Consider the following 21,646-nt stretch of genomic DNA (forward strand, 5'->3'; position numbering starts at 1 on the left):
ATACCGGTATGAATGGCACATGAGTGATCAGAAGGGGAATAATCTTTCAGAAACTTTTTTTCTAGATTTTCCTCCTTTAAAATTGGGTGCATCTTTTATTCCGGAGCGTCTTATACGGCGAAAAATACGGTATGTTGAGACAAACATCTGTCCTAATTGCATTTATTAAAAAAATGTATCTGTTCTGACTTACATACAAATTCAACTTAAGAACAAACCTACAATCCCTATGTTGTATGTAACATGGGGACTACCTGTACTGAGTAGTTTTTCCTGATTCTTGGGGAATTCCTGATTCTTCTAAAACACTGCACTGCTAATGAAGCCAGTCTGGTGTAGATCAAGTATTATAGTTGACTTACTTTTATTTAAACCGTCTGCAGCCACAAAGCCATCATATGATCTGAAGCCTGGGAATAAGAACTATCATTCTGTGCTCAGCAACTATTATTCTCTACATGTGACTTTATAATTACTTTGATGTCTGAAAACTTTGCTTACAGAAAATTGTTTAGTTGCACATATGTTAACAAAATGGACTGCAGATATTAAAGTTGTCGACAGACTGAGGACCTACCCTAACATCTATTCAATATGCATACAATCAGTGAGGTCCTTGTACTTCTATAGGTATTGGTAGATTTAGAAGAGGTCGTACAGTCAGAACATGCATTGTGTATGTTCATAATGAGCTTCTTGAACCATGACATACACCCTTGAAAGAGTTTTCATATCTCATGGAACCCCTTCTAGAAGTGATCATTTAATCAGTGCGTGGAACAGTAACACAGCATATTGTAGATATAATATTAATTAGTCTACCTACCATATTCTACACCTGTTGATCACGTTTATTATCCCTCTTCAGTTATATTCATGAAACAAATATTATTGTCCAGAAACAAAACACGAACCTTGAAAATCGTATTTGGTGATTAGTGAGAGAAGAGGCCCCGAGGGTACCCAAGTACACAATGCTTCTCCATTACTTGCTGTTTATTAAATTACAGGTAGTCCCCAAGTTAAGGACATCCGACATACGGACAACTCCTAGATACGAACTCCTGTGCAGGGTGAGGGGGTTTGCATGACTTGCAGAAGAAATCTTTTGCTAAACATAGCTGAGGTTGTGGGTGATCTTAAGAGCTGAGCTGATCTGTAACATCTTGTACCTCTTGTATCTCTTTATTGACCTAGACAAACTCTGCAGTTGTTTTGTTTTGCATATCAAAGCGCCCCTCGCTCCAGAAGGTAATAAAATGTCTAGGCTGCATAAAGTTTGTTTTTTGCTTTGTTTGTGATTAAACCACAGTGAGGATTTTATACAGTAACTGACACCTCACTGCCTAATATTATGTTGAGACAAACATCATATCCCTCTTCAGTTATATTCATGAAACAAATATTATTGTCCAGAAACAAAACACGAACCTTGAAAATCGTATTTGGTGATTAGTGAGAGAAGAGACCCCATATATTGGTGCTTGATGAAAGAAGGACTTGTTTGCACTGGTGGCCATGTTTCTGGATTAACCTTCGTTGCTCTATAGGGCAGATATATAAAAATTGTGTTGAAAGGGGCAACCAGAAAAATTTCACACATGTGATCTGTAATTTGCAGCACATTTTATCACGTTATCCTATGACAAATATTTAAAGGAAAACTAGTTATTTTAAAAAAAATCACCTGGTTGCAGGGACCCAGTGATTAATAAATTGGCACAGTTCTTCTGGCTGCAGTTGTACAGATTGCTTGGGAATAACAATGAGTTCATCAACCAGGGTATGAACAATGTTTTTTTCCAGCAAATAAAGCTGCTTGGTTTCATATTGTTGTGGAACTATATTGTGCTACTATAAGAACACCGAGCTTAGTATATGAATCTTCGAGAAGAATACAATCTTCCAACCTGTAAAATTTTCAGAATGTCATGGGTGTGATGTGCTAAATTCTAAAAGGACATATGAGTCCGTAAAAGGTGAATAGACTATGTGTAAAAGCACAGCAATCCAGGACAAACAATCAGAAATGAATTCCTAGCTGATATGATTACATTTGGCATCAAAGTGGGTTTGTAGACCATTAGAGGGCTTTGTCTGCTTTGCTCTTAGTATTATTATTTTTTTTTTTTTGAGGAAAGGTTTCTTATCCCACCAGTTTCTAAAAGGTCAAAGTAAGTTTCAAGATTTAAAGTTTATTACAGAAATAAATTCTTTAATGGAAGTAGTGACTGGCATCTTTGCTTAATGTAGGTGAAGGCTGATAACTTTATTGAACTATTACTGCAATTTTGTTTGTATTAAATTGTGTTAAAATGTTGATTTGGTAGCAAAGCACGAAAGAGCCTTTTTTTGACATTTGGTATTGTAGTCTTTGTACAGGCCTGTAATTATGATAAATTTGTGGGCCATCGCTTTGGAGAGCAGGAAGAAGTGTTTCATGAAAGCTGAACATAGTCACTTGGCAGCACAATTCTGAAATGACCTTCTTTCAGCAGGAGTGTCGGTTCCTACAATAACATCTCAATTATTGTGGCTGGAATGTCATCACAACATTTATTCAAAAAAAAAAAAAAAGTGAGGTTTCATGAAGCTAGTTTGGCTAAAATATGCAAAGTTGCTAGCTTAGCTGCTATAGAGGAGTTAATAGATGAAGTGTTGTTCTAAGGGCTACTACTTTTAGTGGAAAGCAAATATCTCCCCTTGGCTTCACACAGAAATGTTACCCCACGCCACAGGGTACCCTTTGCTCCCCTTTTAGCCTGTGGAGCCTTGAAAGGGACACTACATGTAGCGTCTACCTGAGACAGCCCAATAGAGAATGACTGCAGGCATTAAGGAGTGGTTCAGTCCCACTTCCTCCCTCTGTCAAATCTACAAATGGTTCTTAAAGAACAGCTCACATGGAAGGGCTCCCTATTTTTTTGATGGTATGTGGCCCTTCATTTAGTGGTCAATTTTTGGCTTTTGTATGGCTATTTCTAAAGGCAGCAGCAGATTTAATTAAAGATTAAAACTGCAAAAGGAAATCAGAAGACTCTCTACTGCCCACATGATTTAGCTATTGCTCAACTATGTCTCAGTAGACTGTGGACAGATGGACTGTACAGTCTCAAGGGAGATCTGTACATAAAATGTGACACGTCGACGAAAATTAAAGCTGGAACCTAATTGAATTGGAACAAAACCAACAATTTGTTTCCTAAAGAAAGCTAAAGTTAGGCATGTTCAATAAATGTTGTTAAATCCTTTTACATTATTGCCTGCTCAGTGTTACCTTCAAGTAGTAGTGCAGGAAGCTTTCAATGCTGTCTGTAAATAAATGTATCGATGTACTTTTCTTCAGGACTTGGATATAGAGCCAATATTTAGAATTTTGGCTCATGGGTCTTACACACTTGCCATTTCCTGTACCCCAATCCTTGTGTTTTCTTGTATTTTGTTTTTTTCTGGACTCTAGAAAGATAGAATTAGGCTTCTGCTAGTTCTAAATGAATACCATTTGCTAGACATTTTCACTTCGCCTGTTTGTGCGTCAGCAAAAAACCTTGAACAAAATCTTTGGAAAAACCTAGAAAAATCTTGCTGTTACATGATGATCACTGTGTCTTTTCTGCTATACCCGGTAGTACAGGAAAGAGAAATCTTCCAATGAGCCACAGATAAAAGAAAAACAAGTTGTACGTGCAGAGGTTTTCTTCTCTATTCTATTCTGAACACTCGTAATGGAATTGTTTTCAAACTTTATAACAATTGGAAAACAGCTGAAAATTCAGATTTTTTTTTTTTAGGTAAATATGCTACAGGTTAAAAATTCAAAAAATAATTCTGTGTCCATGCTATGTCATCATGGGTGGTCATAAAGATATTTAATTATTAAAAGAATGTAATCATGAATATTTGTGATGAAAGATTTTGATTAGGTTAAATACCCCCAAACCGTTGCATAATTATTGTCTGTAATTAGTGTGTTTTTGTTGAAGTGAGTATAATTAATGGATGAGAGAGACTAGAGTAGAATGCTGAAATAAAGTCTTCTATATCTGTTCTCTAACAGAGAATACAACAGGAATGATTTATGTAAGCTCTCCAAGAGTGGTGAAGCTAGACTATCATGGGTGAACCTGGGTAATCCAACAAACCTGAGATTGATTAAAAACGTTTGTCAACTTTACATTATCTTAATTAGCTGTTACATTTAGCATTATTTGAAAGTGGATATCTTTGCCTTTCATAGTGTTTTTACATTTAGAGTTAGTTCAGACGGGGTGAGGTAGTGGTTACCACTTTCTCCACACCCGCACCTGAGTAGCGTCTAACATACAGCCACCCATAGTAAATGAATGAGGGCAGTAGTGAGTAGTTTAGTACGATCTGCTGCCACCATTCATAAAATGTTGAAAGCTAGTTCATTAAGGACCAGAACCGTGGCTCGAGCAGCTGGCAAGGTCGCCAGCAATGGTCTGAGAACTTGCATGAAAACATCTTTAGGAATCTGATCTGAATGAAGTTTGAGAAAAGATTGGGATAATCACTACTGCCTAACTAACCATAGGGCCAATGTTGACTAGCTTTTGCTTGCCTCAGATCTGCTTCTTTCCACATGCAAATCAATACCTTGAATCGGATCAATGCAACTGAGAAGTCACCTGCAGGCCAAATACGTCTTACTTTTAAACTGATTCCAAATGCAAACTAACTGTACCTTAGTAATCTGCGTTTGCCCATTGACACAAACCCTTACCATTGTCAGTATGAGATTGGAATACTTAAACTGCCAGTTCTACGTTAAGTAGAATTATTATGAGAAAAGGTCTTGCCAAGTTTATCTAAGAGTAGACCCCTGAAAAATACCTTCTTTGTGTAGTATTATGGTGGTGGTCTTCAATTCTATGCAACGTGATCTTAGAATTTATCTGCAACAGTTCATTCTCTATTGTAACAGCAAGTATTTTTTTGGATATGCATGCCTTTTATACGGACAGATGAAATTTGCTGAGACAATGTGAAAAGTTGCTAAACCAAATCGAGCATTGAAAACTTCAACTCATCAACTTTTCAACCTAGTTTTATGGAGTCTGTCTTAAATGGCCAATATACTCATAAAAATGCATTTATTTTATATGCATTGTTTTAATAACGTTTCCATCCTAGAACTTATAATGCTGCCTTTATAGCAGTACCGCCTTCATCACCTAACTAATGCTCATTAATACAAAGGAACAGACTAAGCAAGATGACATATGGATAATACGAAATATGGTTGCATAATGGATTTGATAGATGATAAAGGTGCTTTGGTTCTGCTTTAAATTAAATATTAATAATCTCATAACTTTCTTCTCCTTTTTTTATGTTTTTAGACGGTTCGTCATGGATTCCCCTTCGAGCCCTCAGCTATGGCATTTGATCCAGTACAGAAGATTCTTGCAATTGGCACAAATCATGGAGCTCTAAGGCTGTATCCTTTTTACTATTATTATGAAAATCCAACAAGTAAAATGCCTGCTTGGAAAATCATCAGATATGGGTTTTTAAATTACAAGTATTTCATGAGCATGTTAAATATTGGTCTGTTTTAATGCATAAGCAGTCCTGTTTGTATTTAGTGGTTATATGTGCCAGTTATGGCAGAGTGGAATAGGGAATGTGTTCAGAAAAAATATATGCGTGTTGCAGGACATAGAATCTCATCATGGTAAATGACTTGTAATATAACCCCTGTCAACCTGAAAAGCCTCCATGAAGTACTCTGCAAGCATTGACTCTGAATTGTATATATTCTCCTTTCCATAAATCTATAAACATGCCAGACTAAACAATATTAGGTAAATGTAACTAATCTTGGCCACACAATATATTATGTATATTTTATTTACTTTGACCTGTGAACTTTTGTTTCAGTTGCTGTAAGGCATTGGACTTGTAAGACATCTACTGGCTTATTGAGCTGAATGATTGCGTATTTACTTGTGGAAGAAACTTTTAATGGTTTATTTGTCAAGCTTTTATAATTCAGTGTCTTATTTGTGTTCCAGTTCTCAGCTACTTTCCCTTTTATAGGTAGTTGCTAGATGGTCCTTATTCATCCCGCATTGAGGATGCTTTGGAGCTGTGTGAGCATAACGCACTAGGTCATTGTTTGAATTACAGCCCTGAAAACTCCTCTTCCTTCTTTCTGAGGGGACAACAGCTTGGCACACGGCAAACTTGTGCACTATTGAAAGAAATACTGGTGTTCGGACACCTTCAAAAGTCTTGTAAAGTATATGCCTTGATAGGTCAGAGCTCTTATTGGTGGCACAAGTAGAGCCTGCGTCATAGTAGGTAGGTAGTTTTGGAGGATCAGGGTTTGGTGAAACATACTGCATCATGGAATATGGTAAAATATTTTATGTGTTTTTGCCGGACCACGTGTGGCTTAGTTGCTTGCAAATTGGATTTTACTAATCCATTCCAAGTAGCTTGCAGAGTGTGACAGGCCTAAGAGATTTACTTAAATAATGACTATATATGCCTCACTGTTGACTTTTTCATACATCTAAATCTTTAATTCACATTTCACAGAATTCACTACTCACACATATAGTGCCTACATATTAAGTAGTTCTGTGACTAATTTTGGAAATGACTCTACCTTTAAAAGGAAGTCTAGAAAAGTGTTAGCACCAAAAGAAGACATCTGTTTAGGGACGTCTTTCCATGAGACAAAAAGTGATGGATATGGTTTGCTGATAAATTCTGTCTATGATTAGTTTTGGGGAAAAAGTATTCTTGATTGAGTGTGGGAATGTTGATTGTGTTCCTTGTAATTGGTATTTTGGTTGATGATTTTTCGCTTAGTGTGGCCATGTGTGGTTTAGTACTGATGTATTTTTTTTAGTACAGAAAAAAAGTTTAATAACGTGCACTATTCTATGCAAGAACTTCTTCAATGTTGATCCATTCATTGGCTCTTATTTATTAAAGTTCTCTAAGGCTGGGGAGAATACACTTTCATCAGTGAAGCGGGTGAACCATCAAACCTGGAATGGATCTGGTCCAGGATTGAAAACATTTGCTAACAAATAGCTAATAACTTTTAGTAAATCCATTTCAGGTTTGCTGGATTACCCAGCTTCACCGACGAAAGTGTATTCTCTCCAGCCTTGGAGAACTTTAAAAAAATCAGGGCCATTGTCTTTCACTCTGTTCAAGGAGGATGCAGGGAGCTTTATATTTATTTTTTAAACAGTTTTCTGTAGAATTCACTGACACCATCATTGTGTTAAAGAAAAATACTTTTCTTTTTCATTGTGAACATACATGAAATGTTTATAAACACAATTTATAGCAGAACTGTATCTATCAGAAATCCTTGGTAACAAATCACGTAAATAACTGAAAAACAATCATGTGATGCGGTTGCACTTTCCTTAAATATTGGTAGGCTATGGCCTCCAGTCTAAATATGACCTACACTGATGAAATAAAACTTTAGTTGGCAAGTCCAACCTCTAGGAAATGCTATTGATTAAAGTAGACCTGATTTAAAAAAAATTGTCTAGTAGTAGTATTGACGGAGATTAGATGTTCAGCACATTTGTATTTCCTTGAATTACTCAGTATATATAGTAATTTGATTTATGTGTGTAGTGGCTGCTTCCAGCATGTCATCCTCGATTCTCATCTTTGTTCTATTATTTATAGTACTGTGTGATGACTAGTTTAGTGTACTTATCATTAGAAGCTTGTTCTTTCTGCAGAGCCAGCACATTATTGCGTCCATGTTTGCTGACATGTTTTCTCACAGCATTATTTCATATATACGTTGTGGATGAATGTGAGCTGATTGCTTTTCCATAGCATGTAACTGTTGTCACTGTTCATAATACAGATATATTGAAGTAATACACACTAAATTGCCGGGCAGAATTTTCTTACTCCTAGTTTTCTGGGCATTTTGCTGAATCTTGTATATAAAAATTGTGAAGCACTGCAGAATGTATTTACTTGTTTCCAAGAACATAAATAGCCAATGCCATATTCCACTGTACAGAGAACTATTAGTCCTGGCTTTCTAAGAAAGTATAAATGCTATTCCCATATACACACAGAGATCAATGTAGGATAGTGGAAGACAGATTTTATTTATTTTTTTGCATGGACATCTATCCAAACTTGAGTAAAGGGATAAACAATGTTCAATGTAAAGCTGAATTTTTTGCATATGGGAACATTTATTTGTGTAGGCATATGTTAAATTTCTTCAGTTTTGTTATAACCGCCTACAGCTCCCCATGTAAGGCATGTTTGTGCTGTGCTTCCGCACCTTACCGGACAATCTTCACGTTATCTGTAAAATTAAACAGGTGATGCCAAATTTAGAGGGTATTTAGCATCATCTACCTCAATTTCACCTGGAAAAGCAATTTAAGGGCCTTGATAAGGCTGTGAGTGTAACACTTAAGATCTGCAGTGCTTTGGGATCCATCATCCATGATGCACTCATCCATCTTCCTGTCCAGAAATGGAGGACGACCCTGGAGCACCTGGCCAATGATAGTAAAGGGGCACATGTCTTTGAAACAGGGAGATTTGGGGTCTGAGGCCAGGTGGGCAGGTTGTGTATAGTCTCCTTCTAGTCTTGCCCTGTGTTCACCTCTTTGTATTTCATAAATAGCTGAATATAGTAAACCAAATAACAAATGGCTGATGGCAGAGCAGGAAATAGGGACGATTATGATAGGTCTAAAAGCCTCTATCACATGCCCAGTTCCTGGAAAAGAATGAAAGTCCCTCAGACAGTGGCACCAGGTCTTCCAGTAATATTGAGGACATGTAATAAACTCTGCTAGATGGCATTTGGATATTATAGATACATATGGAAATGTATAGATACAGTTGGATACATATATATAATATATGGATACAGTTATGGATTTATGGGTACAACTACATAGATTTGTAAGTGTTCATGCATGTGCCATGTTTAATTTGCAAGTATGAAAACATCTGAAACAAAAAAAAAAAGTAGTTCTGTTTTACCAATGTCTGTCATTGACCCAACCTGTTTAACTACTCAACTATCACAGTGTGCTGGGCTTTAGTAAAATGCAGCCTTGCCACATCTATAACATTTCAGGCAGGATTAGTGGTCCCTGCACGGGATCTAATACTGACAGTGAATAGGCACAGGACAATGCAGATGGGTAAACGGTGGTTCTGCTTTTCAGCGGTGATAGCGGTATTGGCTTTTGTTAACAAAACAAATATTTTGTGTGTTTTTTTTGTTCTTGTTTAGGGAAGAAAAGGAGAAGTGGTAGGGGAACCACTTATTAGAGATTCTTCTGCATCTTTGTTGCCCAGTTAGCAGCTGGACCAGAGAGTTAACCCTATTGTATTCCTTGATGTGGCAGGATTGTGCAAATGGAAAAAGTGGATGAGGGTAATTGCAAATAGGTAGAACTGTTGATATGTTTGTATTTTATCAATGTACTTGGCAATGTACATTATATTTACAGTTTCAACACTTTGATGTAATATGGTCACGAGACAATATTGGGCTTTTCTATGGCTAACCTACTGAAAATGGTAGGTTGCTTTCCACTTTTACTTCCCCTCTGTCTCCAAATTGTTGCCCAAATAACCCGAAGCAAGTATGCTGATCAGGAAAAGTCAGAAGTCTTGGTATGTTCCTGCTCAATGGCTTAAGTAGTGAAACAAGAGGATTACCATGATATCTAGATGTTTTACAACAAGTGTTTTAGGAGATGACAGCTTTCTGTGTTTGTCCTGTAACACTATTTATTATAAATGTTAAAATGAGTGCTGAGATTGAGAACAAAGCAGCATGAAAATACATCAACCAAATAGTCTTACTCCTAGACCAAAACATTCACGGATAACATCATGGCTCAGATTAAAGCTTGATTTTACTACTGGTAGTAGGCCATACAATAAAAACATGTGTGAAGATTCTCATTTATCCATATCTTAGAAATGGTTATCTAGTAGTAGTTAGTCATTTTCTACTGGATTTGTCCTGTAATGTTAAAGGTGTTTCCTAGAATTTCCAAGTCACTCTAGTTAAGTTTTGATAAAGTTTGCCTATTCAAGCTAGACTGGTCTACCTCCCTTACGAACAATGTGCAAATGTCTGTATAATCCATTCTTAAAGATTAGGAGTACTGGTAAACAATTTGGGTAAAAAGTGGTATTTTCCTTGTACAGAAGTGGACGCCCCCTTTGTAAAGAACAAAATATATAAAGGGGTCAGTGAATAGATTTTTTTTTAACAAGAAGATAATAGTATTCACCAGTTGCCATAATGTTTGCCATAATGTCATTGAGTTGTTGTCATTGTCATATATTACCATGTGTTGTAACTGTCCCGACACCACAATGTGCTATTTTTACCTTGGAAAGCAAACAATATATCTTTCTTCAAGCAGACACATTTCTTGTTAAGCTGATGGGTTAATGAAGATTACATTGGTTTCTCTTCTAACTAAATCCATTGATTGTAAAGAGTGTCCAGTCTAAGCAGTTCTTTCCCATTACTCATTAGACATGAGCCTGTTGACGCTCAATGGGAGGGGGAACTCATCAATAGCTGTTAGCACCCGGCTATATTTTGTTACACATTTACCAAAACTGGAATTAGAAAAAAAATATTCACATCCATCGTATAGGAAAGGTGTGAAATATAGTAATCATTGAGTATTTTCTTATGTACCTATAAACAATGCGTCCATAAGGTCCCATCAGTGGGCCTTCTATCTAAAAGCAAACTGGGTGAGTAAACTTGAATGAGTAAATCCATGAGTCAGTACAGTATATACAATTGTCAGTGTGAAGAAAAGGTATGACAGAGGTATTATTCCACCATACATTATTGATGATGTATGAATGATTCATGATATATTTTATGACATTTTAAATGGCAAGCTTCTACACAGTATTTGCATATTTTCTAACAAAGCTTCCTCATACCGGAGCCTCCAGCTAGGAGAATAATGAGCAGTACAATGGTGACATCACCAAATCTCATTCCAAATATTATGAGACCAGCAGTCGGTGCCTTTGTGCCATTCTACAGATACAGGTATGAGGCTGCATGCACAGGAGTGCCTAGACACCCCCCCATATCAGGAAATATATTCTGTTCTGTTCAGGAGGAATACAAAACAAAAAGTAGACTTTCAGATTACTGATTACCTGGTAAATTTTCCGTATACCTGTGCAAATCTTCACTTTTTGAGTTCAAGTCCATTTTAAAAGCCTAAAAATCTTAAACAGTCAAAGCACAATAACCACTTTATGATTAGCATTATCATTACTGAGTGTTTGGAGAGACAGTTGGTGAAATTTAGGCTGCATTTGATTATTCTGCATGTGAGCAAATTCAGTGACAGCTGTAGGTTTTTATCACTAGAAATTTTACTGATATTATCTATTTCTGTACTGAGCGGAAATAGGGGGTGGGGGTGTTTAGTTTTACAGCTAGCATTTAGTATCACTTAATAATTGTGTATGTAGTACTATCATATAAAGCACCTTTTTCCTATTCAACTATTTTGAGATCAGCACAATTTCCTTTTTAAACTGGTAACTGCTTAAATATTTTAATGAGCTGGGAGCTCCAGTTTATTTTTTCTTTTGCTCTTTGTGCATTGCAAGTTAGATACAAATGTTAGTGATTTGTAGAATCTGGTTCACTTCACTGTTCTCCTGTGTCTGTCACGTAAATCTATCTTACACATGTCTTGATTGTAGTGGTACCTTTGGTGACCTAATGTTTGTGTGTTCATGAGAATAAATTCCACCATCATTGTATTTATAATTGTCCCTGCAATGGCTGCATACATTAGAAAATAAGGCCACCTGACATTAAAGCGAAACTAGAGTTCTACTTTTCAGAATACGCAATCAGGCAGGTTATTATTGTAGAAAGAGATAGGTGATATCCCTTTTGCCTGATTGCTCTGTTTCTGGCAAAAAGCTGAGCTTTGTTGCCAATATATCTAGTGATCCTGGCTACCTCTGCACATGTCGGATATGAATGAACTCCTGCGGCATCCTTCAAAGGAATGGTGAAAGGTGAGTAAGGCAGGGTTTAGTTTTTCAAAAAAAATAGGATGTCATTAGGAACATCTACATAAACATGGCTTATTGGTGACCTGAAAAATGTACGTTTTCATCTGAAGATTCTCCTAAAAAATAGCACAGAGTGGTATGGTAAGGTTCCTGGCCATCTCTGTGTTAAAAGCCTTCAACATTTATATCTACTTCATGAGATCCAAGGCACTACTGCTTAGATCTGCTAATTGAGATTTTGAGTGAAAAATAGTTTTGTCACTATGGTGCTACTTGCTGTTCCCCTTGTTGGAGGCTTTGAAATTTATCTACCCAGATGATCACCTCTACTCCAAGATACAGAGTTGAAGCAGGCATGTTAAGTCAATAATAAGAAAAACACAGAAGCTCTATATAGGAACTATTTTTTAGTTCAGGTCCACTTTAATTTTAGATGGTCTAGTTTTCTAATAAATGCAACTAATGCAGGGACAATTTTAAATACTTTTTTTTGTTACAGCTTCCATAGTTCAATTCCCCTGGTAAAGCTGCAGAACACCGGAATTTGATGGACATTTGTTTTCCTTGTTCAGTTGGAGCTGCTATAATCACTTGTCAACTCTGCAAGGAACATTTTAATCCCTTAACATGACAACGTGACCTTGCACATGCATGTTTTCAATGCAACAGCAATTTCGGTTTTACTTTCTTGCATTATTGCTATGAATTGACTTTGTTATATGGGAAAAAATCCTTTAAATCCTCAATTTTCAAAGTGTAATTTTGGGCAAATGAAGAAGTTGGCAGTTGGGTTGATATCAATGGTTAGGTGGCATTGCAGACTCAATCTGCTTAGGTAGGCATCCAATGAGGTCTAAGAAGTTAATAAAAGATACTTGATAAGCGGTTTTATATTTTGTAAAAGTGATCTGTGTTTGATAGTGGAGATATAATAGAATAGCAGGTTTAATTGTCTTGAACTGTGTTTCCATAACAACCAGCCACATTCCAACTGACTTTTTACTAATGTAGTTTATAGAAGAAGATGGGGGAAAACACAATTGGCTTACGGGATGATACCAGGTTTGCTCTTCTCTCTAGTTTTTGTTCATGAAATGCAATGGACATTTTAAAGGTGATGTAAGCTTGGTAGCTGTAACCTGCCTGCTTGCAGACAACTGTTTTTATAGAAACGTTGGACCTTGTTTTTAAGCACAGTGAGTTGAAAAGATGTTATTTATCACAAAAATTGCAGTCTGCCAGTAGCTTTTTCTATGTGTATTATAAAAGAATGCCAGGACTGGAGGTGGAAAACTCAGTGAGCAGCAATCCGTACTCTATACTGTATTTCCACAATAGCAGCATTAGCCTAATCACAATGATTACATGCACAGCATTACAGTATGACACACAGAATGGTTGCCTCCCCTGCGTGTTTAAATGGGGAATTGTGCTGTTCAGCTGAAAGATATGAAACTAAGGAATATGTTTTTTCTCCCTTCATTCACATTATTAAAAATGATGTTGGTAATGTCATTTTCTTCTTGTTAAAAAGTGTGTGACATTTGTGATTTTTGCAGACTGGAATTAAATGTGCACTGCTAAATTGTTAAATTCTTGGAACTGATTAATGAGGTATGCATTACTTGAAAGAATACATTGTAAAGATATCAAACCCCCAGTTTTGCTCTGCATAGATGATCTTTGATTGTTGCATTGTTGATGCATGTACTCAAGTTCAATTTTCTTCAGTGTTCTAGAGTAGCAATTATAACTGCTTTCTCACCATAGCATTGTGAAGTACACTTTATTTTAATAAAGCATGACTATGCTCTAAAAGGAATCTTTTTTATCTTTGAAGCAAACTTGCTATCCAGCCCTTGGCTGGTACTCTCACCCCTGTGTCTTGCTGATAGACAGAACCTGATTTTTCTCCCCCAGGGTTGTCATTTTCTCCTTCTCACTGCCCCTCCAAACACACATATCAGTTAGTTAACTGTTAATCACCAATGCTCTACTAGGTTTTTCCTATTTATGCATCGGTTAGGTTGTGTAGCAGGGAGGGGGTTGGGGGTAGGGGTGCAGCTTATTTTTCTTCTGAAGTTCTTACTGGATATAGAGTCTTGGTAGATGTATACCATGCGTAAAAGATATATATTTGTTTTTTCAAGTTCATAGCATTTTTTTTAATTCTAAAGGAAACTATAAAATGCTTTATCAGTTTGATGAGAAACTAAGCAAAGTATAATCTCATTTAAAGGATCTACCTAGATTAGATGTTTCGACAAACACTTTTACAAGTGTAGCCTAGGGCTTATTACAGAGGTATACTTAAAACCATTTTTATCCAGAAACATTCTTCATTTTGACCTTCTTTGTAACTTAATTTGTTTTCTTTCAGCCTCTTCAAATAGTGTTTTATTGGTGTATGAAAACAAACAATAACTCCAAACAGTCAGGGCGCTTTACCTAAACACTTAATGACTGGGTTGGCCTAGTAACAAATGCTATAAAAAGCTAAAGCAAAGTTTCAGGCTGCATTCTAGCTGCTAGTAGATTTCAGGCATTACCGAACTTCAAAAGTTTTACAAAAAATGATTCTCTCATTCAGTAGCAAAAGTTTGAAAATGAAAGTAAAAAAAAAAAGATTATTGCAGTAATCCCCATGGATGAGGTCCAATAATGGGGCTCATAATCAAAGTGTGTGTGTATGTATGTATATATATATATAATTTTTTATTATTATAACAGTACAGTATTTGTGTTGTGCCAATATATTACGCAGCACTTTACAAAGTCCATAGTCATGTCACTAGCCTGTGTCGCTCAAGTGGCTGACAATCTAATGTCCCTACCATAGTCATATTGTCTTTATTACAGTCTAAGGACAATTTTGGAGGTAAGCCAATCAACCTCACTGCATGTTTTTGGAATGTGGGAGGAAACCCACCCAACACAGGGAGAACCTGCAAGCTCCATGCAGATAGTGTCCTGGCTGAGATTCGAACCTGGGTCCTAGTGCTGCAAAGGCCAGAGTGCTAACCCCTGAGCCACCGTGCTGCCATATATATTTATATTTTATGTTTTTTTCCACAAGAATGCCCTCCCTCCTCTTTTAGGCCTTCTTTAATTTAAGAGGCAATTTTATTCATTGGAGTTTAAACTTCTATCCTTATTGATGCCTTTTATGTAACGTGCAAAAAAAAAAAAAAAAATAAAACATGGGACAACTCTGTTTAACAGTTCTTAGTAAGCTGTCTTCCATGGGAATGTGATCATGGTAGGTGTAGAGTCAATTCACTTAGGTGAAGATTTTTCTACGGCTGGTGCTGTTGTGTTTTCTTATAAGCAGCGTACCATGAATAGAAAATAGGTAAGTGTATGTTACAAAACTGGCTTCCCAAGGAAAAAGTGCTTGATTTTTACGCATTTCCTCATAACACTATCAGTGCCATCAAAGCCACATAACTGAAGTGCTGCGAATTTTGCTAATCCAAGTGAAGAAAAATATTTCAAATGTTACAGATTTCAGTAACCTGTTTATTACTGCAATAATTTGTTTTATTCATTTTCTACACATCAGAGCAGTAGACTTCCTTTGGATTAAAGCACTTTGAAGATAATGGTTGTATAATCAGTTTTTTAAGTGGAGCGGTCATGCAACAGACCCCCCCCCCCCCTTCCCCGGATTAATAGTATATACAGGGAGTCTTCAATTTTGTGAATTTATAGTCACAGATTTTAATGAGAAAATATTCTTAGAATGTATACCCACATGCCCATAAATGTCAATGTTTTACATTTTTATGCTGGTGGAATGTAATTGTTTGGGTATCCTCATGCTTGCTTCATTTGTATGAGTGATATATGGGATTTGGCTATATGTCAGCAAAAGTACTTCCTTGTTAGAAACTTCTTGGGGAGATTACCCAAATTTGTTTTTTTTGTTTTTGTTTTAATAAGCAGTATAAAATAGAATTGGGCTCTTGCGTTCTCTGTGTGTAATAGGGCTCTAGGTGTCAGTGTAAGAAGCAGCACAAGAGCCAATCGATCCACATGCTGACAAGGAAGAAGGAATTCTTCTGATTGGAAGAAGAAAACAGTGACTGAGTGACTAATCACTGCTGCTTTCTCTGCACATTTACCGGACCGAGACCAGTATATATATATATATTAAGGACAGTTTAGTTCATGTGCTGTTAAAAAATAATGCTGATAGGAAAGAAACCAGAGTGACTGCAATGTTAGGTCATACTGTATTTCTTACTACTTTCACTGCCGAATCGCAGGCCCGAGGTTAAAGAAAATAGTGTTGAATAATACTAGTCAGAAAATGGCCCTCTAGTGGCTGAAAAAAAAACTGCAGTGAAATCTTTGGATTTAAGATGAATATTGCAGCAGAATCTTTTTTTGTTTTCTTTCTTTTTGAGTTTTGTGTTAAAATTGTATCACTTCCATAGCTGAATGTTTGGAAATAGTTTAGAAGTTATGCAAATATCTTCTTTTCTGCAGTGGTTATCAGAAAGTCCTTCCTTTTCACATAAGAATTGTATAGCTTTTTTTACAGTATCCTGGGAAAATCCCAGAAATGTAAATACAATAGCAAATCTGTTTAAATTCATATGTATACTCGGTGTTCATAGGGAAGCCTTGTACTTTCAGATCAGAGTTGAAGTGACCCTAGGCGTACATGCATAATATGTAATAAATTTTCATCCAGTGTGGCGGTTTTTCCAACCCAGATGAATGTTCTGTCTACTGTTAATGTTGAACCTATGGGCACCTGACCCGTGGTTTTATTTGCTGATTGACTGATGCTGCCGGCTCTCAAAAAATACCCTCATGTCTTCAAGCCTTAACCACTCACCCCTGTCATGCAGTCATTTTTATTTTGCTCATGGCATGAAAATCCCCAAATTGTTTTCATAAAAATCTCTATTGTTAATGTATTCTGGCATAGGCTATATTCTGCTAGCAGTTTTTTCTTCCATTATTGATGCAAATTGGCAGTGTTTTCTGCACGGAGAAATATTTCGTTTGGTGTCAGCAAAAAACCCAGAGGTTAAACTGGCAGCAGTTTAAAAATAGCAAACTTGGAAGCTGGCTGAAACCCACAATCTATATAATGAAAAAAAGAATGTAAATGAAGCTGTTTGGCGTAGATTCTTAGGGTTTAACACTATGAAAGGAGAATAAATGTACAATATATTAGTTTGTAATTTAGGCAAAATCTGTGGGCAAGGGGTCATGTGCTTTTCTTTGGCCCTCAGGTTCCTGAGGACTGTAGCCTGTGTTTTCTTACCTCTTCTACTTGAGTGTTTAGAGCAGGTTCGCCCCCCCCCCCTTGGCTCCGCACAGCTGTCACCTTGCCCTAAGGAACCCCTGCCACCCCTATTCATTCCCTATGGGGCTGTCGCAGGGATATGCTACACCTCCCAAGAAGTGGTTCCTGGCGAAAGTAGGCATTAAACGCACCACAGCCTCACTGCAGGTCAAAACCGAGCTTTAGGCTAGTAAAGATAAAATGTTCTTTGGGTGGGTTCTATTAGTTTTCTGACCTAGAGGCTAGCCATATTATTACCTTGGGTATTGCATGCAGGATAGAGTAGGAGTTCTTTGTGATATATAGTGAAAACAGAGAGAGCAGTGTTTTGTTTTGTTTTTTTGTTCTATTTAGGCAAGTAGTATTGTATTATTCATAACTTCTCGAAGCACAATAAACATTACGAAACAATTATTTACAGCATAACCAGAAGTTAGTATACATGTGGCCATGAATCATGGCGCTAGACAATTCACAAGTTCATATCTGATTTGTGGGACATATATTATCCCAACAGTCCAGTAACAGTCATGTAGGTAAATAGTTCATTTACGCGTAACTGCCGTACGGGACGCGTTTCGCCTGATAGGCTTCCTCAGAGTTAACTGCACGTTTGCAAATGCAAGTAATGTAATGTTTCACGTTACAATGATATATGTAGCGCAGCCTCTCCTACTATGTACAACGTTATGCATTTGAAAAATGTGCAGTTACCCCTGAGGAAGCCTATTAGGCGAAACGTGACGGGTAAGATCTAATTTCAATATCTAATAGCTGCTTGCTGAAACAGTAGTAGAGCTAATATTATTTATGGTCAAACATTTTCGTGCTGACAACTGTCAAAGATGATTTCTGTAGACTGAATTGAAGAAGAATCTCTCTACCTTAAAGACATTGAATTAAACTTTGTTGCAATGCACAGTTGCTCATTGTAGTCCTCAGACTTTTTTTTTTTTCGCTTTTGCTTAATTTTTTTTTAGAATTAGTATGATTATTCAGATGTACTCCAATTTCTTACCAGTGTAAGTACTACATTAAAAGAAAATTGTTATCTTATTGCAGCTTTGTAGCCCCTGCATTTCCAGAAAACTGCAGTTTTCTGTATGTGGACATCAGAACTTGCTCTTCAAAAGAACACCTCTGACATTTTTAAAGATGGTGAGCTTGTCTTAGGATTGTATAGCATGTTCAAAGGGCCCCAGGAGCATTTAAACCTTGAGCATCTATTACATAAATTTTACCAGAGATTGAATAGTTGTATTCTGTTACCAACTCACCTTTCCTATTGGCCAGTAAATCCACCTATTACATTTTAGTGACCTAGTGACCTAGTAGAATTTTAGGGTTGCAGAAAGAGGCTGGCTATGGGCTAAACCAATGCATGAGATGTTTTTCAGAATAACCCAGTAGCAGCAGAGCAGATATATAGTTTCTTGCCTATATTTCTTCCTGTAACGCAGTACTGAAAACAGCCTAAGACTAATAAAATACCTCTGTGCTTGCTATTCACTTCCTTTTCCACCTGCATTTTTTATTTCTTAGTTCTCTGTGCCGTAAACTCCTAGGTACCAGTGTAACTTTATATTACCTATTTTTTTTTCTTTCTTTTTTTTTTCTACTGCACCAATTGAGTGAAGCCATAATTGTTTTCTGTGAGAATTCACACTTGGCATGGCTTGTGTTGACAAAAAAAGCACCTTCCCTGCTAATTACAAACAACAGATGGACCTCAAAGCTTAATCTGCTTTATATTCTACTTGTGAGTTTATCATGTGGTGAGGACTGTATCCGTTCTTCTTTTGATCTGTTAGTACCACACCGAGAGAATGGTTTTAGTTGCGGTCCTAGGCTGCCTATAGACCTTGGAGAATGGTCAGATGCGCAGGCATGATCCAACCACCCACAGGGCTTTAGATCATCAGAAAGTTCTAGCATTTTATAAACTAACTTTATCTCTGCTGACCAATAATTTTATGTAAATGGATGGAGTTGCAGGTATGCAGTGCAGGCAGCAGGTTGTAATTGTTATCTTTAAAAAACTATATTGATCAAGACAAGTTTTCCAAATTCCTTGATCAACATTTCTATTCAAAACAGGTTAAAGTAATGATCTTATGTGTGACACCTAAAGGAAATGTACAGTAAATTTTATTAGTAAAAAGTATTTGAATATACAGTGTACCTAAGTTCAGAAAGTGGCTTTTAAAAAATAGCCATGCTTTGTTCTCTTCTGTACCTGTTCGTTCTCTCACAGGCCTACACAGTCTGAATTAAACTTTTGCCGTTGGAAAAGATCTTTAAGGATCCTTTCCAACAACAAAAGACTGAAGGATGCATGAACGAGCACTGTTCTGCTCTATGGAGGGAGGGAGGAGTGAGCTGCACCCCACTTCGCTCTCCCCCCTTCACTTGCATTATGGTCGTTCGTACATCCACCAGGATGGATCCATGAACAGCATCGGAAGGCCACTGTGTACACATCAGATTCTCGTCTGATACTAGCCCTGAAACGATCATCTGACTTGTGTACATAGTCTTAGACCTGGCTTCTTTGAGTGAGCAAGCAATCCAGACTTCAGGTGTGCATTAGGTCATTGTAAGAGACACACTGGGATGTAAATTTGACTTTGATAGTGTCTTTTAAAAAAAAAAAAAAAAAAACACTTCCGGCAACATTATGTCAATACTGTGGCTTTTTGGGTTTTTTTTAAGAAAAAGGCAATTGACTGTTGTAAGGTCTCATAATATGTTGGGAGGAAACCTGCAAAAGATGCATTCTATGCTTGTGAAAAAGTTTGAGATCACCTTATTATCAGAGGTTGAAGTAAATGCATTTTAAGCTCCATACAGGTTAGGCATTAGAGCTGAATAGCAAGAGATCAACATGCATGCTAACACACACCTTGATGAGTCCGATACACACACAACCTCCTTCTCTTCTGTATTAGAGGATAATGTCCATTTAAGGCCGTCAAAAAGTTTGCAGGTGGTGCTAGGCTTTCTTCTAGGCTAGTGTAATGTACAACCTAAATGTCAAGGAATCAATATGTATATAATTATTCTACTATAAATGTTATAAAGATTTTTATAAAAATTGAAACCAAAGATCAGTTGTAAACAATCAAAAGGGAAAGTAACAGTGACCAAATGATAATTTATTTCTCTTTAAAAGACTCACCAGGCTATCATGATATTTATTTTGTGTTTTTTTTTTTTTTGTTACTTGAAAGATTGTTTCCTAACTAAGCTTTCCCCAAGTTCTTTCTGTTTTACTGAATACATCATTGAGGTCGGCCTTGTTTGGAATAAGCTAAACTAACTACAGATGGGTTTTTATTTCTGGACAATTTTTATATGTTTTTATGTTCGGTAAGAGGTATATTAAGCGTCAACAATAAATATGCAATCCGAGTAACCTATCAACTTCCTGATTTTTTTTTTTTTTTTTTACTTGTTATGTAACATAATGCTCCATAAATTCTTGGCTTCAGCGAAATACAACATGGCTCTAATAATGACCTGTCTCTGTATCCAGTAGCGGACTAGCCATTACCACAATATTAGCCCATCCAATGATAGTCACTACTTTTATCCATACAGTTCTGTAATTAAAAGAGTTGTCCGGTTTTAAAGCGGACCTAAACTTGAAAAGTGAAGATATGCAACATACTTTAATATGTGTATCTTTTTGTTTCAAATTTCTTCTAGCAAATATAGCAGTACACCTCTTAGTAAAGTGTTTGAAACAATTTTTTGTATAGGCATTGAGATCATCTATGTGCAAGGTACTGTACCATATGGTAACACGTGTAACCTGCATTAGTTTGCTACTGTGCCATTTATTCTGAACAGCACCCTAATTCAGCTTGCCATTGAACATGTGATATATCACGCCTCAATGCACAGTACTGCATATCCTATGCAATGTCTAAAAAAAAACAAAAAAAAAAACAAAACATAGAGGCAGCACATACCTCACCGCATGACAGCACGTAGCATAATGGCCATCTTTATGGTTGTACTATGATGAAGATGTAAACCAGGCCTAAAGCATGGTAAGCCACTAATGGGGATTCAGATTAGCCTCAGGAAGACCACAGACAATAATATATTATTATTATTATTACACAGTATTTATATAGCACCATCATATTAGATGCAGTTGAACTGCAGACTTTCAGCTTTAAGTCAGTGGGTTGAACAAAAAGATTGCATAAAAATGTGAGGAACGAAAGCCTTTTTTTAACACAATTACTTCATTTCAGG

General features: G+C 36.7%; 1 protein-coding gene across 1 annotated transcript in view; it reads left to right on the forward strand.

Annotated features, from left to right (window-relative positions):
- Positions 1 to 21,646, forward strand: part of STXBP5 (syntaxin binding protein 5) — a gene marked incomplete in the record, with an annotated part of 197,039 nt that overhangs the window by 3,085 nt on the left and 172,308 nt on the right. Inside the window, 1 exon segment of the mRNA XM_072409289.1 lies at positions 5,364 to 5,461. Within this exon segment, the coding sequence (XP_072265390.1) occupies positions 5,364 to 5,461 (98 nt within the window).

The sequence above is a fragment of the Pyxicephalus adspersus genome, chromosome 4 (genome assembly GCF_032062135.1).
Source record: "Pyxicephalus adspersus chromosome 4, UCB_Pads_2.0, whole genome shotgun sequence".
Taxonomy (NCBI): domain Eukaryota; kingdom Metazoa; phylum Chordata; class Amphibia; order Anura; family Pyxicephalidae; genus Pyxicephalus; species Pyxicephalus adspersus.